Source organism: Amaranthus tricolor, chromosome 2, assembly GCF_026212465.1.
Source record: "Amaranthus tricolor cultivar Red isolate AtriRed21 chromosome 2, ASM2621246v1, whole genome shotgun sequence".
Classification (NCBI taxonomy): Eukaryota; Viridiplantae; Streptophyta; class Magnoliopsida; order Caryophyllales; family Amaranthaceae; genus Amaranthus; species Amaranthus tricolor.
In genome coordinates, this window is record NC_080048.1 from 34,659,233 (window position 1) to 34,683,389 (window position 24,157).

Sequence of the window (24,157 nt, forward strand, 5' to 3'; positions counted from 1 at the left end):
AAATACGCCAGTGACCCGAGAGATGCTAAATTAAAAAAATGATCAAGAACTTTACTATGAGACGGTAATATACTTCATAATTCTTTGTTTTACACATTTACAAAAAAACAAAAAAAAAAATACAATCAAAATCCCCTACCAAACTTACAAGGGGTTGCTATAGAGGATTTAGCAGGTAACAGAAACAGGACTCTACACAAAATCTGACAATTCTGTACAGTTGAACCATAGCCAACATAGCTTTAACTTCTCTATTCAGTATTACACAAAACTCGTATCCAAACCCAGTCGAGAAACAGCTTAATTGAGTTGCATAGACGGGTTGGGTTTTTTCTTCCCTGATCTCCCCAAATCTCATCTCAGTCGAATTGTTCAGGAAAAGCAACATGTTGTATCGAACGCAACCTGATGAATCAGGGACCCTTTTGAAGATCTTCACATGGGCTATCTTTTGAAGTAAAACATTCTTTCGAGCAGTTAACGTGATCCAAAAGGTATAAGTTGCTCTCTAAAGATCAATAAGAGCGGAATCTCAAGTTTGTTTTGGTTGCATCTTTTGATGAATATCATCCACAAGATCTTTCAACTCGGGAAAGATTGATACAAGCACGAGCTCCAAGCCAGTGTAAGCAACTTGTTTCAGAAATACGGAAGACTGCAATTTAAAAGATCATCTTCATAACCCACATAACTAAAATGAAAGTATAAAACAAGGGGAAATGAAAGATAATTTGTTTAAACCGAAGGTTAATGGCTTATAGTAATTACCTGAAGGAAATAGAAGATATCCCGTGCACAACGTTTGTACTGTTTTGCGCCAACCATACTGACTAAGGGTGCTGGAGCTCCATCTATCAAGTAAAATGAATTATTGTACCATTAAAACAAAACAAGTTCTCGAGCTAACCATGAATCCACACTTCTTGCGTTTCATTAAGAAAATATCTACCAATTGCCTACATATTATAGCCCATTAAATCTGAGACAGAAGATTAATAGTTACATGACTTGCTAAGATCCCAGTGATAGAACAAACTTTTATTTGCATTAAACTTTACCTTCCGACAACCTACGTGTTCTCAGGCTGAAATGAGTAGCTCACGGGAGAAGAAAAGGAAATCAGCAATTGAGTAAGTTCTAGTTGTTGATTTGATGATTCACACAATGGAAGATTTGGTAAATGATATCATGTTCAAATAGACCAGAGAACTCCGTAGAGAAGAAAATAAGAGTAATAATTTATACCCAACAATAACTATCATACAAAAGGCTGTCAGACAGATAGCAGTGACAAATATATGCATGACATCATTTTACAAGATAGATACTTACTAAAGAGCACCTTCTTCACAAAACTAGCTTTACGAGTAGCCTCAAGTTGCAATTCAAACGAACTAGATTGTGCATTCCTTCTGGACGCTCGAGGTGTAGCTTGAAAAGAATGAAAATCGTCCATTTCATCTGATCCACCCCCAGTGATCTCTAGCTTGAGAAAGAACTTGCCATCTGGCCAGAGAATCTGAAATAGATAAGCACTAGTTGAGTCTGTAATTTTTTTCCTATTGCTTTGGAGTTGAGAAAGATGTGATTCCTATAACTAGAAATAAACATACGATAAACAAGGGAATGAAAGAATGGATCAAATGAAAAAAGTGAATCAGGAAGCTTCAATTTGTGTAATCTGGTGCATAAAGTGTTTTTCACTGCCTGTTTAGCTGCACAGAAGTAAGACAAACCATCATCAAAAAGTAATACTTCTCCAGACTCCATTTCAATGTAACGTCTTGACATTCAACATCTTTTCTCAAATACGGAGCACTTCATTGACCTCATAAACTAGCAAGCTATCCTCTTAAGACATCCCCTCACCCCAAAAAAAAAAAAAAAAAAAAACAAACACACATCTAATGACGACGAATGTCAACATAGAAAATTGTCAAAAAATCCTTCATGTGATGACTGTCCAATGCTCTTCCTTTAATTAACTTTTAGCCAACAGTTTCTGTTGGATCCAAAACGTACCAGTATTGCACCTCACAACTCGCCAGTATCTTCTTTTGTACATCCGTGAAAAAATTGACCAACTAATGAGAACTGCAGACTCACATACTCCAAATTAGACCTATATAGGCTCAGTCTCATATTCTTATTTAAATGAATAAGCTGGACTACAATCATTGGTGATTCTATATTGTAGCAAGGGGTAGCAAGGGCTATCCCTGGTTTTGGACAAAAATACTTCTATGTTGAATGAAAAAGAAAAGTCTGATGGTTGTTTAGCTGGTAAATATAATATTCTCAATTTTTGCTTTAAATACTTTTTCTTTTGCACCTGATAGTCACTTTTTTTTTCTTGTGTTTGATATTTCGTTTCTTTTTGAGAGTGATTTTATCATTTAAGTTGACGTTTATGTTCCAACATATAGTAGGTGGGGTACACAACCTACTTTAAAATTTTCGCATATGTGACATTTTATGCTAACCCTCTTCCGAATTCCTAAATTCGCCACTGTTTAGTGTTTACAATAGGAGACATAAAAAATTCTCTTCATCCAAGGAATCATACAGAGCATCTCACTACATGACAATAGCAGATTAAGAATGGCCTATTACAAAGCATTTGTAAATTATAAATTGCAAGCCTTTTAAACATCCTTCCACTCTCCAAGTGAAAATTTTAACGAGCAAAGAGTGTTAAATCATTTTCCAAACATATAGGAAACAATAAAAGCATGCCCTAGGTGCAGGTAGCTGACATTTAGCATTAGCAGTAACCTATCTGAAGCTTTATGGCATTGGCTCTTGCTTTATTTAATAGCAACAATCCCAATTAAGAGGGTTAACATGTGGTCTGTGGACGACTAGTTGGAAGTTGGAAGGTTGCACAAAAGTATGGAAAAAGCAAACCAAAATGCTTAGGGGTCTCATGGAAGAAGAAAACAAGGCATGTCTATAAGCAGGATCCATAGTACATGACTGTACTCGATCGATTCAATCAGACAATTCTAAATACACTTACCAATATATAGTGATGGCCACGGGGCGGGTCACCCAGAACCGAACCGGTCCGAAATCGCCGAAGAACCGTCCCGAAACGGGGAACATCTATAACAGGTTCTGAACCGGTTCGCGTCGAACCGTTAAGGTTTCAAAAAAAATTCTGACGGACCCATGGAACCGTTGGCCGAAACCGGCCCGTGAGACTACGAACCGTTAAGGTTCAAGTCCATTTTCTCCCTTTGTTTTTAATAACCATCTTTATTATTAATTTATCATTTTTTTATTAACTTGATTTTTGTCCTTTCTTTTTAGTAAATATTTGAATAATGATTGATAAGCAATAAATTTCAATAATAATCAACAATGGTATGTCCATATTATTTATAGTATTTTATATGATTTTTTATATGTATATAGAAAGCAAAAAAAAAAAAAGGAATTGAATTGATGGTCTGACCCGCCCAACTCGTGAGTTGAACCGCTAAGGAACCACCTGGAACCGAAAGCGGAACTGGAATTGGAACCCAACGGTCCGAATCAGCAACCATTTTTTAGGAACCGAAATCGGAACTAGTCTAACCCGGACCGTGGCCATCATTACCAATATATTATAAACCACATTAAGAGTTCAAAGGCTGAATAATCTATGCCTTAACCAATAAACACAAAATGACTCATTAAATTATGTGCACTTATTTAAGGGATGTCGCATATAATGTTTTCAATCAAGTATCAAAAACAACCTCTTTGTTATTACAAGGATATGGCTTGTATATCGAATCCCGAACCCTACCTAGGCTAAGCCCTTAAGTGACAATGAGGTAATGCAATGATAATCTTACGTCAAGCGTTTGAACAGAAACTGTAAAAATATTTAAAACATGCTTGATCGATATATAAAATAAAAAATTAAGTAACTCTAATCCTTACATCTTTAACCCACCGAATTCCTTCAGCAATAACATCCTCTCTGCGCAGCCAATTAATCTGCATCAATAGCCAGTCATCAATAGCATCTTCCATCACTAGCTGCAATATTTGCTTTGAGATCCAAAAGGCTTGTCTCCTGAGATTAAATCAACAGAAGAGCATGAGAATGTAAATCCTTACTTCTGCACAAGAGTGGAAGAGTGTTTTGTGGTGAGTAAAAAAATACCATGAACAATAAAATCAGTAATAACCAACAGCCCTACGCAACACCCAGTAAATTCTTCTAGAGACTCTAAGTCATAAATTCAAAGAATAATTTAAAGTCACATTCACAATTATCGAGATGAATTTCCTTTTATAACCTCCATAGATGAGACAATTGACTGCCAAAATAAGTACACGCCTACAGGGTACTTAGTCCACTTTAGTCACTACAGCAATTTGTCAGACACTATACATGCAAATGCACATTTGACATAAATGCTTAAGGAAAATTGCAGTAGATACAATTCCATATGAACTACTTATATTGTAACATATATCTTATCTTTCCAGAAGAACGTAGATTCTCAAAGTAGGGGATCTCCGTATGGGCAAATTAACAAAGTACAGAGAAAGCAATGAAAGAATCAAACAACTATACCTTATCCAGCCTCTTCTGTTAAGCTGAAAGACCTTATCAACCAGATTCAACATAGGCACGGTAACATTAGGTGGTGTCCACTGCATAACAAGAAAGGGTAATTACATTTTAAGAACCTAACCATTATTCAATTAAAGAAGAAAGCCATAATATTCAGTCTGATGTAATGAGAAGCTTTTGTCATCTAAATTCTACAGTGATATTATAGGAAAGTCAATCAGATATAAAATCAGAACAAAGCTGAGTAAAAAGTTCTCATCCCATCTCCAGGTATATAATGCATGATACAGGGAAAACATAACAAAACAAAAGCTTTATAATAATAATATTATACTTTATAAAATAATTGGTATTTAGGATCAATACAAATCTACAACATTGGCAAAAAAGACAGAAGATTTGAAAGGGAACTACATAAAGGGTGAGAAAAATTATGTTTTCTTACTTATAAGAAGTTGCACATGATTTTTGCAACTAAGGTCAGCGGAAGCAACCTTTTTGTTATCACTAATGAGAGTAAGGTTGCGCTTGCGTACATCCCCCCAAACCCAACCTAGGTAGAAAGAGAGCCAAAAGGATGCGTTACATCCGTACCCCTAAAGAGCCTCTTAGTATTGGGGTAATGAAATATTGTCTTGTATTATATTTAAAGCATTTTTATCTCGGACTTGAAATTCAGAAAAAAATTACCTCGGGTGGCACTCGAACAGAATCATCAGTTGGGTGAGGCATGTCCGGTAAACTTGCAACGCCAACCATGTTGGATTTCATAAAGGGTTGCATTGTCTCAAAATGTGAATTTAGTGTATCTCCAGTCTTTTTAACCACTCGAGGTGGAAAGCTCTTTGATTTCAATTCATTATCAGAATGCCACCCATTTTCTTTAACATCAGCATCTGCTGCCTCTGGGCCACACCTTTCATCTTTATCACCCTCCTCATTATCAGAAAGATTATTAGCAGTTTCAATTGAAGCATCTAATGAACTTTGCAAATCACTTTCACTCAAGGACAAGTTTGTGGTTGGCATAGATGTAAGGTTTTCATAATTTGATGGAGATGACCCAACAACTTTACGCGAAAATCCACCCTTGAATTGGCGTACAATATCATCGACAGCGTCATCCACATTAACTGATTCACATTGTTAAAGAAAAATCAAATCAAAATGTAAATACATATTTCAGGCTGTGTCCAAACATACAATACAATCAGTGTTTAAAACACATTGTAAAGCAAAAAAGTGCAGAAAAAATGAGAAGCAAAATGCAAATCATAAAGGCAGTAAATTAATTGATTCAACAAATAAATCCTAAACCTAACTCATAAAATGAGTTCAAGAATATACAACAATTAAAATTCTAAAAGAACAGTCAAAAAAATAAAGAAAACACCTGAAGACAAATTGTCAAATGCCAGTATGCTAAAATACTTAATATATGGGTGTAGAAACAAAGCAAAAAACACTTCCGCAACCTTAGGCTAAAGCATAAAAGGAATATAATTGTCACTTGTCAGGGTACCAAACACAACAATTATATTTGATTTAGATAATGCAGCATCACAGTTGCAAACCATCACACCATTGTGTGCCTAAAACACTGGTTGTGCAGGATCACATCAAAGAACATTCATGCATTAGAGAAATGCCATTAAGAAGATATGAGAAAAAGTAACAGCTTACCTGCAAGCGTTTTCATAACTGATGGAGATTTTCCAAATGAGTAATTCTTCAAGGAACAATACAATTACGTAAATGTTAGTTTAGCTTATTCAACACACTTGAGCTATAAAGCAGCACATTTCATAAACAAGGTTACCTTGGATGAAGCGCTGAGAAAGTCCAACACTTCATGTTGTTCAGCAACATTAGCTATGGATAACAGATCCTAAGGCATGAACATTCAGATTTCAGGTGGCAGAGGAATATTAGAACCAAGAGAGACCAGCATTTCTAAATTAAAACTACAAAACGTACTTGCAGGTATCTGTCAAGCTGGATGCAACGCTGATGCACGAAAGCATCTTCAGTGCTAGATGAGAAAATCCTTTTTGGAGGTAAATGCAAGTTATAATTTGGAATATCTTTAAGTTGTCGATGTAGTCGTTCAAAGTTCCGATATCTGCATACATAATAAAACAAATCAATTAGTGAGCAAAGAAGCATATAACCTAAAGGAACACTGATACATAATTTGATAAATTCATCTAATGTCGACACAAAAGATACAGATTAATGAATGACAGTCTGAAATTATGGATGGATCAGCCAAGCACGATTTAGAAAGCATAAAAATGACAGATAAGACAGAAAAATAGTAACAGCCTCCATTAATAGTGCCAGCTTCTGTTGATCCAGCACACAATTTTGCTAAACTAGAACAAAGTAACTATCAATTACAAGGAACTGCAAGGTTTATTGATACACACCTCCTTTTAACAAACCACTTGTTATTCTGTGCATCAGTGACAGCAATAGAATACACAGCAAATGATTTTGATCCAATTTTCTCGAAGTATGCTCCAACAACCTGTCAATATGCCAATGAGTGGATCACCATGAAAAGTAATTCACCTACTCAGTAACAAATAATATAGCATGATTGTTATAGGATCTCTTAAAAAATATGGCACTAAAGTTTATCGGAAGCTAATCTACAGGAAGAACAAGAAGTAGAAGAGGAACAGAAACTAACCCGACACATAAGCTTGGGAAAGTGTGATCCAACAGCTCGAATGACTGAGCCTGACAGATCATCAAATTTTTCTTGAACACTGCGGCTTGCAAAATCTGGGCTGTAGAAGTCTTCTGAAATCAGAAGACTTTGGCTTCCACGAGCACTGGCACTTTTCTCCCCGGATTCAACTAGTACATCAGAAGTACTACTGGATCTCTTAAGCCTAGTTTTATATCCATCAGTTGTGTTGATATTAGTACCCTCAACTTCACAGACAAGGGTCATTTCTTTTGAAAGAAATTCATTTTCTACATCCATAGATACTCTTTTCTTCTTGTTGTTGTCTTTAACTAAATCAGTGGGTTTTGATCCTGCCATGGAATCCACTAATATTTTGCTACTATCAGATACTAGAGGAGGACGTGCTTTTGCAGATTTATTAATTTTATCTTTATAGTGCCTTCCTATTGCCCACATGTTTTCAAGATTCTCAGGGGTAAGAACTTCGGTACGTCTCTGAGTTGCAGCATCCAGTACACGTGCCCAATCAGCAACCTTTGGCTGGACTGACTCTTGATAAGACATATTAGAGGAGGGAATCGGTGGAGCCTGCAAGGCCAGTTTTCTCCGCTCATCCATTCTACCATATGGCATTTCAGATTCTTCATTATGGAACTCTTTATGTCTCTTGGATGCTGATTCACTAATTTCTATGCTTCCTTCAGCAACCGAATGATCATTTTCTGCTTTTGGTAACATATCATCACTATCCATTCCAGTCAAAAAGTCTTTAAATTGAAGAAGAATAAGCTCGACCAACTGATTGATATGCCTAGAAAACCAAAATGGATCTTTAAGCAAGTTATCATTTGTATTTCAACCCACAAAAGCATCACTTAGTTAGCAGTTCGCATATCAGACAGCAGACAAATAATCATACCATAATTTCCCTTTCCATTTACTTCAAATTGATATACAGCAACCTTAATGGTTATGTTTCAAAACAAGAAGATGAAGAGAAATGAAGTTGATAAATCTCAATACAAATCAGATTTTCGATGAAAGAAAGCGGCGACACACAAGACTGCATCCAAAGTCCAAACATAACATAATTCAATCTCGTAAATAAACTAAAAATTTAAATTGGTATGTTCAATGTTGCAACACGACAAGTCAAGTAAAACATCAACTCTTTTCAAATACTTCAGATGTTATAGAATACATCATTACCCCAATGCTAAGTGACCCATAATTTTAGAGAAGAAAAGAAAATTCAAATGCAAGGAAAATTATATGGATGTAATCAACAGGGAAAAGAAGAGGGGGAAAGAGATCCATGCATCCAATATCAAATATCAGTGAGATGTTACAACCTGAAAACAGGTTTACCACATAAGAATAGGGCCCAAAAACACTCAGTTAGAAGCTCCATCACACTGTTTGTCCCCTTTCTCTCCCTTGAAACCTTATCCTACAACCTTTTCTCAACAACCTTTTCAACTATAAGACCAAGGAAAAAGTTCATGACCATCTCTCTTGAAGGGATCGGTGCAATACCGATGTGGAAGCGTGAATAATCAAGTAGGAAAGTTGAGAAGAAAGGATGTATATGCTGCAATCAATGAACTAAGATAATATGCAAGTTAATGATTATTTAAAGCAATAAATATGGTGTTAAACAACTAAACACAAAACTTATGAGGTTCACCAATAGGTTACATCCTTACTTAGGCTAGAGTTGTATTGATTTGTGTTTTAAGGATAAAGAACGAATCTTGAAATAATTACAAATGGAGAGTTAAATATTTTTTGGGGAGAGAGGATTTACATAAGATCAATGGGATGTATTAAAGCAAGCAAGGTAGCTACTTTAGATGTTAATTTGGCTTACTAAACATTTGCTAGGGTAGTAGGTACATATAAATAAACATAGGATTAGGAACCAAATTACAACATCATAGGCAGAAACTCGCAAAATGGTTGCTGTTGAGCCTACTCATTTGAGCATATTAGGCACTCATTCGAGCAGATTGCTTGCTGCTGGCAGCTTCTTATTGGTTTGTTGCCTCTTCTTCGTGATTCCTTAGGTCCCCACTTCAATCAAGCATCTTCTTACAAGTGTCCTAGTATCATTCTTTGCTTTAACCACAAGGAGTATCCCATCCGATCATCCATACTTGTTTTGCTACCCATCTTGAATGTATGTACTATTCCAGGTCATGGAAATGCTTCCACCAATGATCCATTCCAAGTATTACCCTTGTGCAATTCTCCTCATCTTACCACATGACTTCATTTAATAAAGTCTTGATGACAATTACCTAATGAACTGAAGTCACCCTAATCTCAACATCTCTTATTTTGGGTTCAATAAAAAAAACTTTTAGCATATATTAGTGAAGATATATATTTATAGAGCATAAAATCTAGAGTCACTTGTAATTTTGTGTTTGAAATCAAATAATCAAGATATCAACTGATGTGGATATGAAGGCTAATTCAACACTAAATTTGCGGTCCACGATGTAATTTTAGAGTAGGACTATATAATAATTGCTTGATTAACACTTGCGCTATGTGATAATATTATTCTAGCAGTCGGGATAGAGATTCTATTTGGTTCGAAGTTGCAAGCAAATTCTAGTAGGATTGAAACATGCTTGTTCGAATCCTAATGGGATAAGGGTATTGGAAAAGAGTTCACAAATATACAGTTACATCATAATAAGCAGTTAATATTAGGCAGTTATCATATTAGGCAGTTATTCTTAAGTCAGTTACTATAATCGAATAGATGCTCATGTATATATGTAATATGATAAGAAGAAATAAACAATGAGAAAAACCAGAATCTTTCAAAACAAAATTCCAGAAATCATCAAATCTTCATGGTATCAGAGCCATAGGGTTTAGATCCGGGAAAGACTCATCATCTACCGTTTCTTACCTCGCAAATGGCCGATGTATCAGAAGAGCAAACACAGCAAACCCTAATGTCATTGGAACAGATGGAACAAATGTTTCAAATGTTCCAGAAACTCCACAAAATAACCAACCAAACTGAAAACCCAACATCACTTAAAATTTCAGATAAACTCACATACCACAATTATACGAAATGGTGCAAGCTAATGCACGTAGCAATTGGTGGTCGGGGGAGGCTCAATCACATCACTGCCGGACCCCCACCACCATCAGACCCGAACTACACCCAATGGGAACAACGAGATGCCATGGTTATAGCATGGATAATTGAGAACATAGATGGGGACATTGTCAATCAATTCTTAGACTACACAACTGCACATAGCCTATGGCAAGGAATCGAAAGTCTCTTGAGATATGGCAAAGACGAAATGCAAATATATGATCTCCGTTCAAAGGCAGCCACATTAAAGCAAGAAAACGACACCATCGAAACGTATTACAGTAAACTAAACACTCTATGGAAAGAAATTGATCAAAGAATGCCGAATCCAATGACATGTTCAAAGGATATCACAGAGTTTAACAAATACATTCAAAAACAGAGATTGTACCAATTTCTCACTGGGATTAACAACAACCTAGACAAAGAAAGAAGGGACATCCTTAACAGTGAACCATTACCGATGGTAGAGACGGCCTTTGCCTCAATTAGGCGAGAAATCACACGCCGGAGAATTATGAACGGCGTCTCATCACCGGGAACCAGTCCCTCAGAGATTGGATCGGGGTTAGCCACGAGAAACAAACCTTTCCAGAGAAGCCGAGAAGAGGATGACCGGAGAAAACTCCGGTGTACTTACTGTGGTGGATCCAGGCATACAAAGGAGGGATGTTTCAAAATTGTGGGATATCCCGAGTGGTGGGACGATCTACAGAAAAGGAAAGCCGCCACCAAGGCACCGGCAAGCCGGACCGGCGGCAAGGCTAACCTCAGCACTGCCGATCAGTCAAACATCATGGCAAAGATCTGGAGGAATAGGAAGCCGGAACAAAGAGGAAGAAGACGCAACAGCCACCATTGAACAGAGAGACAGAAATGGTGAGAAACAGAAACAAAGAGTGAGAGACACCCCAGGCGTCAAACAGAGAGAAGGGAAAGGGATGGAACCCAACCCACCTCACAAAAACCCTTTTTATACTCAAAAAACCCTAAAACCCACCTCAGCTATCAAACAGGGGGAAGGGAAAGGGATGGATCCAAACCCACAATATTTCGGCCCAATATCACCCTCCAAGCCCAATTCCTCCTCTAGCCCACAAATTGCTACGTGCCAAAGCCTTTTTAGTCATAACACTAAATCTCCATGGATATTTGACTGTGGGGCGACCGATACGATGACATTTGACCCCAGTGATCGTTTATCCACCCATCCTACTAACAAAACCCACATCCATACAGCTAATGGGGCTTGTGTACCGGTCGCCAAAGCTGGAGCAGTCAATATCTCTTCCTCTCTTCATCTTAAAAATTGCTTGTTAATTCCCAGTTTGTCTCATAAATTATTGTCAGTCAGTCAGTTAACAAAGGACTTAAACTGTACTGTGCTGCTAACCTCTGATAATTGTATTGTACAGGATGCTCAGACGGGGACGATCATTGGACGTGGTACTGAACGAGGTGGACTATACTATGTCGATGAGGTGATTCAAAATAGTGGTGCAATGCTTGCTCATGGATCTCCTGTTCACCAATTGCGAACTTGGCATCGCCGTTTAGGTCATCCATCCTTAGGTTATCTAAAACAACTTTTTCCTTCACTTAGTAGTTGTACTGCATCCCTAGATTGTGAAACTTGTATCTTAGCTAAGAGTCACAAACAGTCCTATTTTCCTAGTAATACTCGTGCTCCCACACCCTTTGATGTAGTGCATTCTGATGTATGGGGCCCCGCCCCCACATATTGATTCTCATGGTTTTTCATATTTTGTGGTATTTATTGATGATTATTCTCGAATGTGCTGGGTTTATTTTTTGAAACACAAATCTGAGGTTTTTGATGTCTTTGTAAAATTCTATAACATGATTCTCACTCAGTTCCATGCAAAACCTAAAATACTTCGCTCAGATAATGGTGATGAATATATCTCGGTTGCAATGAAACAGTTTTTTCTTGAACATGGTCTTATTCATCAAACATCCTGCCCCGACACTCCACAACAAAATGGGGTTGCTGAACGCAAAAACCGTACCCTTCTTGAGATAGCACGGGCCCTCATGTTTGACACTCATGTACCTGTACACTTTTGGCCTGAGGCCATTGCTACTGCCACCTATCTTACTAACCGCCTTCCCACAAAAATCCTCCAATTCCAAACCCCTCTTGCCACGCTCAATACGTTTACTTCTGTTCCCTCTTCTCACTCCCTTCCTCCTCGCATATTTGGGTGTGTTGTGTATGTCCATCTTCCATCCCGAGCTCGGACGAAGTTTGAACCACGGCCAATTAAATGTGTGTTTCTTGGGTATGGCACTACGCAAAAGGGCTATCGATGTTATGATCCTATCCATCACAAACTTTATACCACCATGGACTATGACTTCTTTGAACAATCCCCCTACTACAACCAACCTCGATCTTAGGGGGAGAGTATGAGTAAGGATCTCAGCTGGTTGACTCATCCCTTGACTGACAGTCGAGCTCCCAAAGAGCAAGTAGGCACTACCACCTATATTGCCACTGACATTGTTCCTGAATCATCTCCTCAGATTACTACTCCAGTCCCTGATCATCCAATCCCTGAGCATCCGGCTGAACGAGAGGTAACACCGAGTCCTACTGATCCTTCCATTGATATATCCACTGACTATATTGTGCCAAGGAGTGTTGTTGTCCCCAGGAAATATAATTTGCCACCTCGAAGTACAAGAGGAATGCCCCCGAAGAGGTATGATCCTGAGTATGAGTCACAGAGATCCCGATATCCTATTGGTAGACAAGATGATGAACAACTATCACAAACAGCTATTGCCTTCAATGCATCCCTTTATTCCAATACCATTCCAAAAACCATTGAAGAAGCCCTCCAAGAATCAAAGTGGAAGCAAGCTATGGACGAAGAGATCATGGCTCTCCAGAAAAACGGAACGTGGGAGAAGTGCAGATTACCAGGTGATAAGAAGACGGTTGGCTGTAAATGGGTTTTTTCAGTCAAGTATCATGCTGATGGAACCATTGAGCGGTATAAAGTAAGGCTTGTCGCTAAAGGGTACACTCAAACTTACGGGGTAGATTACTCAGAAACATTCTCACCAGTGGCTAAAATTGATACCATTCGAGTCCTCTTCTCCGTAGCAGCAAATAAAGAGTGGCCTCCGTTTCAATTTGATGTAAAAAATGCTTTCTTACATGGAGAGGTTGAAGAAGAGGTATACATGAAGCCACCACCCGGGTATTCAGATGGGTATAGCCAAGGAGAGGGGTGTCGACTTAAAAGAGCACTATACGGCTTGAAACAATCTCCTAGAGCGTGGTTTGGGAGATTCACTACAGCAATGAAGAGATTTGGCTACAAACAGAGCAACTCAGACCATACTCTATTTCTCAGGCGGAATGGAAAACGGATTACATGCCTCGTGATTTATGTAGATGATATGGTGATTACCGAAAACGACTCCAAGGAAATTGATCGTCTCAGGAGCAAATTATTCCAAGAGTTTGAGATGAAGGATTTGGGACAACTGAAATACTTCCTAGGAATAGAAGTTCTAAGATCAAGGAAAGGGATATTCATCAATCAGAGAAAGTACATCCTAGATCTCTTAGCGGAAACAGGCATGTTAGACTGCAAGCCAGCAGATACCCCTATGGTAGCTAATCATGGCCTACAAATTGTTGAAGGGGCAGAAGCGACAGATCAAGATCGTTATAGACGGATAGTGGGAAAGCTGATCTACTTATCCCACACGAGACCAGATATTGCCTATGCAGTAGGGATTGTAAGCAAGTTCATGCATCGACCTCAAGTGGAACACATGGCAGCGGTCCTGAGGATCCTGAGATACTTAAAGGGAACCAGTAATAAAGGAGTTTTCTACTTGAAGAATGATAATCTTGATCTTATTGGTTACACAGATGCAGATTGGGCTGGTGATCGGGACGACAGGAAGTCTACTTCAGGATACTTCACCCTTGTAGGGGTAATCTAGTCACCTGGAAGAGTAAGAAACAGAAGGTGGTTGCTCTGTCCAGTGCTGAAGCAGAATTCAGAGGGATAGCAAAAGGAGTTACAGAGATTCTATGGATTAGGAAACTCCTAGGAGAGCTAGGTTTTCACCAGACACAGGCAAGCCTTCTATATTGTGATAGCAAAGCAGCAATAAGCATTTCCGAAAACCCAGTTCAACATGATCGAACGAAACATGTAGAGATCGATCGACACTTTATCAAGGAGAAACTAGAAAGCAAGGTCATCCGTCTCCCCTTTATTAGATCTAAAGACCAACTAGCCGATATTCTCACAAAAGCAGTTTCATCACAGGTCTTCAATAGCACATTATGCAAGTTAGGCATCGGTGATCCCACGACCTAACTTGAGGGGGAGTATTGGAAAGCAGTTCACAAATATACAGTTACATCATAATAAGCAGTTAATATTAGGCAGTTATCATATTAGGCAGTTATTCTTAAGTCAGTTACTATAATCGAATAGATGCTCATGTATATATGTAATATAATAAGAAGAAATAAACAATGAGAAATACCAGAATCTTTCAAAACAAAATTCCAGAAATCATCAAATCTTCAAAGGACATAGGTAGCACATGTCTAGCAATGTTATAAAAATATTGGACCATAGCGCACTTATAGTTGGATGGCCAGTCAGTCTCGTGTATTTAATCATGCACCAGGAGTCTTGGCTGTTTGCAAGACTCCTTAGACTTCCTTATATAAGCACTAGAAGTATTAACTGTGCTCAAGGTCCTCTTGGATGTGCTTAAGGCATCTCTTCAATTCAGTTACTAGGTGTAAAGGGTGTATCACTCTTATCCCTTTGATAAAAGTATTGTGTGTTAATCGGATTAAAGCATTTATAAATACTTAAAAATTACTTTGTGAGCCAAAAGTGGTTTATGATTGGAGAAAGCTTCGAATTTGATCCGAGTGTTTCCAAAATGGAGGGCTTTGATGTTGTAGGAGTGGTCACATTGTGGCATAGGAGTGGTCTTCAGCATTTTAATATACATATTGAGGGTGGCGATACATATCAGCAACATTAATATTCCATTACCATTATGTCATTAAGTGACTCCCACCAAGGCACAGTTTGTGGAGTAAGATGTACACAAATTTACCATTGTCAAATAGTAACAAAGAGATTGTTTTGGATTTATCTCATCAAAATATAAAAAGAGCAAGACTAAAGGAACCATATTAATATAGTGCATTAAAATACAAAACCAACGAAATATAAAACTTAGGCAGATATTTTCTTAAAAAATTATCGAAACGTTGTTAAACCTCGAGTATCTATCTAAATCTGCCATCTAATGAGCTTTTGGCTTTTTTGTAATTAAGAATGCTTTTACCAATTTGAACTTCTCCAGCTCAATAGGATATGAAGTGATATAATTGATAGTTTAGGTTTGACAAAAAGTTAGGCTCGACTTTCTAATAAATGGTGGCACAGAATCCAAGCAAGCATCTGATAATCAGTAAGACTAACACCCTACTACAAAACGTTATAGTCCAAAAGTGAACAACTATATGCTTGACAATTGACCAAACTAATGTTCTCCCTTTTATTTTCTAATAAAACATTTGATCTAAATCCAACAAACACGTAAAGTGGCACCAACAACAACAAAGCCCAAGCCTTAATCCCAATATTATGGGGCAAGCAGTCCCAATGTAAAGTGGCACCAAAAGTTCAATGTCAAGAAAATAAAACCCATCCACACTACTCAATAAGGGGTCGGAAACGCTCCATAGGAAACCGCCAAAATAGAGCTTAAGACATCACTTAATCCTAAGAAGTATTCAATAAAGACTACCAATCATGGAAAAATTCCATTACTTCTCCAACCAAAATACCCAAAAAATGTCGAAGAAACAACCTGCCTGAAATTATACTTCTTTGTCAAATTGAAACTTAAATTACGAGTCTAAAGTGGACCCCAGAAGTATAGGAAGATTCATCCAATCAAATTCCAACAAAATTGGGAAATTCAGACAAAGGATTTCACCCACTTCAGAAGCTTAATTTTATAGTTGTAGTTATAGCAGAGGAAGCATGGAAATTTAGTGTTTAAAAACGAAAGTTCTAAAACAAACAAGAAAAACTCCTTAAGTACACCAGGCACAACCTCCTATTCTAGAAATCTGACGAAACAACATAAATGAGGATTCCATTTTGATAGTGTCGTACATGAACCAAAACAAATCAACGTTAGAGAATCCAAAAAAAGGAAAAACATGAGCAGTTCATATTCCATAAAAAAAGAGGAGATAATAAAACTGAAAAACTACTCCCGAGCCTAAGAATCCTCCCAGAATGCAATCTTTGTTACCTACCTTATATTGGACCATGACAAAGTAGAGAAGAAATATCAAAAATAAACTTTCAAATATTAATATACAAAACATTTTTCATTCCAATAAAGGTCATGCCACCATAGAAAATTGGTCTCCAACAGAAAAGGCCATAATCAGGTCGCTATTGAAGAGGGATTCCAAGATATCAAACCACCAAAAGTCGAAGAACCCTTCCCTTCACAATATAATTTCATCTTAATTCTCACAATGATCCCTTTCCTCCACACCTATCTAAGACCATTAAAAAAAACATTTCAAGTCTGTTGGCAACGTTCAATAAAATCTATTTTTATAGCCAACTCACATTAAAATCCTAAGTAGGGACGGGAAAATACAAAGGAAACTCTACATGAGAGTTATGCGGACTGCTAAAGCAAAAATCCCTTGCATCCATCAAAACATTCTTAAATTCATTATTTGAACAATGTCATCCACAAATTGTGATTAAGACACCACCATCCCTTCCCTTCCCTTCCCTTCCCAAAAAAAGTATCCTACTCATAAAAGCATCAAACAACACTGAAAACAAAAAAATTAGGAAAAAAATCACCATGTCTTAAAACATGAATAGCCCTATGGCTATGCTACCTCCTCAGTATCCTATTGGCTAACATTAACAAGAAACAAAAGAATGACACCCTAGAATCCATCTTACACACAAATGAACCTTGGGAACAATCTCACATACATTTGTGAGAAGAGGACTAACTCTTCAAACTTAAAAAATATTTCTTGCTTAGGGAGTACAATCGTAAAGGTAGAAGTAATACTCTTACAAACCACTAGTCTTAATAAAACACCCCTTAAACAGTTGCACTTTAAGCAAATCATTATCAACCACATCCCAAAATCATACAAAAACTTTGTAAAACACACATGTTGAGATGCATGTAATATACTCATATCGCACACAAAAAACAGCCCTCTATGGTTCATCACCATCAAGCAACCTCACCAATCAAACTCCATAAGCCTCAAAAATAGGCCCATTCTATAGCAACAATACAAATACGATTAAGTTTCATTCTCATGAAGGACTCAATTAGAAAATACAACAGGAAAAAAAAAAAAAAAAAAAAAAAAAAAAACACCTCAACAATAAAGTACTGGCTAAAACATAAGTTTTGTATTCTCGTCTACAAAGTGACAACCTCTAAACCGCAAAAACTTCGAAGTACCTAACTACTTAAACAGAATCCCTTGTAAGCCACCACCAGTAAAAAGTAAAATCTTGACAGCATAAACTCATCTTTCTAAAAATTCCAAACAAGAAAAGGATTCTTGCAACACATATTCTCAAGTCAGTAAGCATGCAAGACAATCAAATTATATGTACATCAATATGAAGCACCAAAATAAAAATTACAGTGGGGGAAAAGATTTGTGGGACATACTCCGGAGACACAAGATTCATAATAGGTTGCATTACTAAGCAAGTTACAAACTCTCGGGCAATACATCGAACAAGAGGGCATTGTGCTTCTTTTGGCTTCAGAACTAAACCTAGTAATCCAGCCATAAGTCTCTGAAGAACCTGTACAGAAGTGGGAGTAAGTCATAAACAAGCAACAAATTTATGAGAACCTTTCGAAATAATAGAACTTCATAAACTGCCTTCATACCTTGTACTCATTCTCAGCAGATATCAATGCAGGATGGAGTTTTCCAGAAGCAATAAGATGATGTTTTAGTCTTTCATCCCTTTCTTCAGAAGACAAAGTGACCATAACATCTATGCCAATTAACGCTTGGGTTTTTCTAAACAATTCCAAATGATCCCCTATTAAGTCAACTATATCCCTGACGTTAAATATGATTTGGTTAGTTATGATGCAAGAACTCCAACTTTAATTGATACGCAGCAAGCATACTAATTTACCTAGTTAGTAAATCAACAATGTTCACTTCCTTTACCCTTCCAGCAACTTCTCCAAGGGCTTCCAGTATAATGACACGCATTAGTTCAGGAGCATCTTTGTCAGGTGTAATATCGGAATACCATAAATCCATAACAAAGTCTTGTATTATCTTATTAACAAAGTCCTCTACTGCAGCCTCGACAATGGGTGAATCGAATTTTCGCCTCCATTTTGACTGGGGAGGAGCTGTAGACAAACGTGGATCATTCACTGAGAGTCGCTTCTTTTCCCAGTGAGAAAGACATTTTTGTTTACTAGTTGATGGAACCTTTGGATGGAACTCTATCTCTTTTGTTAGGTGACGTAATAGAATTGCAATTAAGACTGCAACTGGGACATTCATCCACATTGACTTACTTGTATCTGCGAAACCCAAAACTACATTAAAGTGACTTGAGAAAAGTTAAAGATGCTCTAACATCATACTGCACCAACAATGATCAGGTGATAGAAAAGTTGAATAAGCTGGCTGTGACATAATGCCTCAAGGCATATTACCTTGCACACATAATGCTTAACAGACACTAAATGTTACACACAAGCACGTTACCACAAGTACAATGATGAAAATGATAGTAGTTGAAAACGGGGGAAGGGGGAGGAACTCATTCAGTGAGTATAGTGCAAAAGTGTGGTATCAAACCGGGACGTGGTCGCAGAAATGGTCACAAAACAAATTTCGCTAGCAATGCAAATGATTTTGCAGTTCAGAAAATATTTCACTCGCGATAACATCATAAACACTATAATATGGTTGTGATATGATGAATGAATGACAAAATCTAAATCCTAAAAGATTAAGTCGACTACATAACCAACAGATCATTAGAGGTCATCCACATTTTATTCCTCACTATTTATTTCGATTTTCTACAATCTCAACCTTAAGTCTAAATCTATTTTTTCCACTCCTATCTTGCTTACCCGGTTTTTAAGTCTCATGATTCCAACTTTGTATCTTCCATACCAATGCACTACTTCCCGTCTTTTTTTTTTTTTTTTTTTGAAAAAGAAAAAAATTTCATTAATCCAGAACAAAACAGTACAGAGAGTACCACTAACAAGAGAACCGTCTCCCTAATTTGCATCAGCATGAGAGGTAGGCACACCTTCTAGGAAGGGTTTCCCATCTTCCATACCAATTGAATTATACTATCCCGTCTTTTCTCATCCCCAAACAATCTAAAACAATTTCGTTTCATCTTTTGTTCAATATTTGTGACTCATGAACACTTTCTTGTGTCTTCATTTCGAATTTTATCCTTTAAGGTATGAACAATTGCATTTCCTCTATTAAGGGTGATAGTTTGAATTATACTTGAGCATATTGCCTCTATGCTACAATCTACTATAATTTGTCTACTTCGTGATTTACTCTTTAGCGATTTATATTACATTCTCACGAATTATGTTTGAAAACATGTGCTCTACTAGTCCTAATGTCAAGAGTTCAACCAAAAAGAACATTTGAAAAGGGTTGGAAGGATGTTTGTAAAAACTACCAAAACTATTTTCCGTATATACAGTTGAAGAAAGCATAAAAGCACCAGACATTGTAATCCACTTCCTTGTACGTTCAACAAATTTCAGTGTTCTAGTGAAACGCTCAACTTTCCAAGTTTCTTATATGTATTTTTTTTTCAGTGTCCTTTTAAAACATGAATTTTAAGCTATAACAGTTTCAAGTTCTCTTGTTCCGTATCACTAGTAAACCATAGTCTAGTCCAAGAAATTTAAGAACAAAACCTTTTGGATGTCATCAAAGTAGCAGGATCAAAACAAAAATCCTCTTATAGTCATTCTTATATGTAACCACTTGCCACCATGAACTACGCACCAACTCATCATCTTCAGTCTCGCAATCTCAAACACTTCCTCGACACACCACATGCATCACTGGACCAGCATCCAAGTACATTAAACAAAAACACTTGAATACATTTTCAGATCTCTAAGTACTCAACAATGGCAAACCCTTAAACCGAAAAGATTGAGGTTGGCTACTCCAAATCACTTAGTATTGAACTCCATAATTCGCTAAGGATTAAAGCAATGCCATTAAATTTACTTAGCATCTAATTTTACAAGATTATGCCAACCCCACATGTTCCCCAAAAACAACCTTAAAAGACCAATGACGATAAACTTATCTTATCAAGATCATCCAAAGTTCATCCTTTTCCGAATTACAATCAGGAAACTGAAAAGAATCCAACAAACACTTCTACAAGCAGTTACAGATACAAAATTAAAGTTGAAAAACAACAAGAACATCAAATTAAAGAAGAAAGAAAAACTTACGAGATAAAAAATATGTAATGGAGAAGATAAAAATAAACCACCACAAAAAACGAACTTTAGCTTCTTCAATAAGATCTTGGATGGATTCCATCCGGCGAACCATTGCGTCGAAACCCTAAAATTACACTACTGCACAAAATTGAAAGTGGAATTTGAAGAATTAAAATTCAAATTCGATGTACAAGAGTGAAATCTGATGTCGAGGAAGATGAAGATCATTCGGGAGAAAGATTTAGGGTTTTCTTTTGGGGGAATTGAAGTGGAACTCACGGAATTGGCACGAAAAAGATTTTAAAAAGTCAAAAATTGAAAAGAATAGTATAAAGATTAGGATTTGTATAGAAAGACAAAGAACATGAACAAGAACATGAATATTCATTCAGTCTGTCGTGTGTACAGCGAGACAGAGAGATAAAAAAAAGAGAAGGGAGTCAAAAGGAATCTCGACATAGGTGAAATTAGTCGTTACGGTTGTTTTTACCGGTTTAAACTGTTTTTACCATTGCTCTTTTCTAGTTCTTTCATTTTCATATGTTTTGTTGAGATAGAAATTTTTTATTTTAATGTCATACTTTAATTATGATTTTTTATTGATGTATATAAAAAGATATATTTGTTTGAAATTTTGATAACTTCGTCTTAATATATGTTTTCTAAATATTAGAATTTTTAAAAATTCACGATTAAAATTATTTGACTTTTAAATGTGCATTAGGATCCAAAGTGAATGAAAAGAGAGAGTATCAAATTAAGATCAGTTGAAGATTTACGTATCTTTTTACTTCCAAAAAATATAGCACAAAAAAATTTCCAAAAATGTTCTCACTTCCCGATCAATATTGGTTTTTCTAGTGAGATATCTTTTTCACCCATATATCAATTAACAATTGTAGGAATTCTGCTAAAAGTCATACTATCTCTTATTCAACCTATTAGTCCCATTTAGTTTTTTTACACTTGTCGAATAGAGATGGCAATGGGTCAGACTCGGTTCGGATTATACATACTCCGACTTTGCTCCGGTTGTAGTCGAACTTTTTTTTTCAATACACCTCCACTCGGAGTCGGATTATGCATACTCCAAGTTTGCCCCGACTCGGACCTCCAACGGAGTCGGATTATTATCAAACTTTATCGTTGTGATATTGTACTAATAATTTAAAGCATACGAAGTTAACAAAATATATTTTTCAAATACAATTAAACAAAAAAAATATGTATTTTGAATTCAAGTTTAACATGAGAAACATTCCTAATAGTACAATTTTACAAAATTTTCTCGCATTTTGATTTGGCGTATTTTATTTTTCTTGATCTTATTTGTCGTATTTTGATTGATTGATCTAAATAAAAATACCTAGTTTTTCAAAATCGAAAATTACAATTAGTATGAGAGAGAGCTTGAATTAGTCACGTCCAGAGTTTTAAAGGAAACAAAATATTGGGTTAAAAGTCAAATTCAAAGTCGGATTTTCTTCAGGGTCGGAGTCGGTTCGGAGTGTCGGATTTTTAATAAGGTCCAACTCTGGTCCGTCTCTAACTCGGATTCGGGTAACCTTTTCTTCGGATTCGAATCGGATTATTTTCCTCGGATCGGGTCGGATTCGGATTGAATTGTCATTCCTATTGTCGAGACAATATTTTAATATTTAATATCTCTAACTATTTTTAATTAAAAATTATAAAAAATTGATATTAATAATCTTTGTATTGAGACGAATTAAACAAGATCTTACATGACGATATTTTAACTTATAGACTAAGAAAAAAATACAAATTAAGAGTGATAAATAAAAAGTAAAAAAAAGTAAATGGGACTAGGTAGAATGGGAGGGAGTATTAGTTTTCTCAAGGTTTATTTCTCTTTCAAAAACAAAAAGTTGGATCTCGATTATATTGCTCTGCAGGTATATTTCTTTTATTGATTTATTTCTTTCATGATTTATACTGCTTTTAAAACTTATTTCAATATTTGCAATCCGATGTGATTATCGTTTTAATGTACAAAGCAACGAAAGCTTTTAATGATGGGTATTCTATGAAATTGATGAAATTTTACTGGAATTATCAATTTATTCATTCAGCTTTCTCATGTTTGATGATAATGGATGAAACTTTTCTAGAAACTTCTCGATAAATTCATTGAATAAAAAACTCTAATGTCATTGCTTTATGTGTAAAGTTTACTAGTACTTCTATGTTGGATATTGTAAGTTTTATGCTTTGGACAATATGCTTGCATATAATATTTGACTGTTTGAGGTTTGAAAAATATATTTATCTTGAAAGACTTATATATTCTAACAAAACCACTTCCCAATGTTTTTGTTATGGATTGCACTTACAAGATAACAAGACCAATAAGTACAAGCAACCTTTACTTATTATAGTTGGTGTATCATGTTTTAACAAACATTTTATTCATGCTTTGTATTCCTTAAAAAAAAGACCATTAAAGATTATATATGGGCTTTACAAATGTTTGCTAACATAAGGGGTGACTCAACTGAACGCTTAGTTATTGTGACAGACAGAGAGTTAGCCTGACTGAATATTATATTGTTCATTTTCTCCAAATTTATTCATATTTTTTTGTGTGGTGAATACAAAAAAATGTTCTCTCTCAGTTTAGAGTTTGCTTTGTAAAAGAAGAATATGATGATTTTATGTCAACATGGAATACCATCGTATTTGCCCAAACAAAAGAAATATTTAGCAATGCTTATGCTTCTTTTAGAGTTTTATACATGGACAAGAAAGAGGTCCTTGACTACATTGAAAGTTCTTTGGATGCCATATAAGGAACGATTTGTGAGTTTGGATAAATAAAATTTTACATTTTAATGGTTGTGTTACTTTAAGGGCAGAGGATTTACAAGTTTCTATCGGAGACTTTCAACAAGTAAGAGATAAGATATCTCTTGCTATTCATAATGAATTCCAAGAGATAAAGACATTACATGATAAAGTAATAAATATTAATTTGTAGTAAGTGAATAAAATAATTAGGATGAAAAAATAAGCAAAACATATTAAAAAGATAATTATAGGGACTATTAAATATAGAACTAAGGATTATCCCTTCATTTTGATTTTCTCATATTCCACAATCCCTTTAAATTTAGTACATTTGTTATTTTGATTTGCCCCATAAACTTTGTTACTT

The 24,157-nt window shown here is 36.2% G+C and overlaps 1 protein-coding gene across 4 annotated transcripts; it reads right to left on the minus strand.

The window, feature by feature from the left end:
- Positions 1-39: 39 nt before the first annotated feature.
- Positions 40-21,393, minus strand: LOC130806459 (uncharacterized). 4 transcript variants are annotated; one of them, XM_057671551.1, is made up of 15 exons: positions 20,992-21,393; positions 18,651-19,053; positions 18,394-18,571; positions 18,166-18,305; positions 7,269-8,082; positions 7,003-7,103; positions 6,551-6,695; positions 6,393-6,461; positions 6,257-6,302; positions 5,264-5,706; positions 4,574-4,653; positions 3,931-4,066; positions 1,333-1,519; positions 769-851; positions 40-655 (listed from the first exon to the last, which is right to left on the minus strand). In XM_057671551.1, the coding sequence occupies exons 1-15, from the start codon at positions 21,092-21,094 to the stop codon at positions 533-535; spliced, it is 3,051 nt and encodes a 1,016-aa protein (XP_057527534.1). In that variant the 5' UTR covers positions 21,095-21,393; the 3' UTR covers positions 40-532. The 4 variants fall into 4 exon arrangements, with proteins under 4 accessions (XP_057527534.1, XP_057527538.1, XP_057527535.1 ...); XM_057671555.1 differs by lacking the exon at positions 20,992-21,393 and having other exon boundaries at positions 18,394-18,563; positions 18,651-18,788; XM_057671552.1 differs by lacking the exons at positions 40-655; positions 769-851 and having other exon boundaries at positions 3,944-4,066.
- Positions 21,394-24,157: the final 2,764 nt, after the last annotated feature.

Coding starts and splice junctions, on each gene's coding strand:
- LOC130806459 (XM_057671551.1), bottom strand. CDS start 21,094: ATGGTTCGCCGGATGGAATCCATCCAAGATCTTATTGAAGAAGCTAAA. Junction 6,696..7,002: donor AAGTGGTTTGTTAAAAGGAG/GTGTGTATCAAT, acceptor TTATGTATGCAG/ATATCGGAACTTTGAACGAC. Junction 6,462..6,550: donor AGCTTGACAGATACCTGCAA/GTACGTTTTGTA, acceptor TTCATGCCTTAG/GATCTGTTATCCATAGCTAA.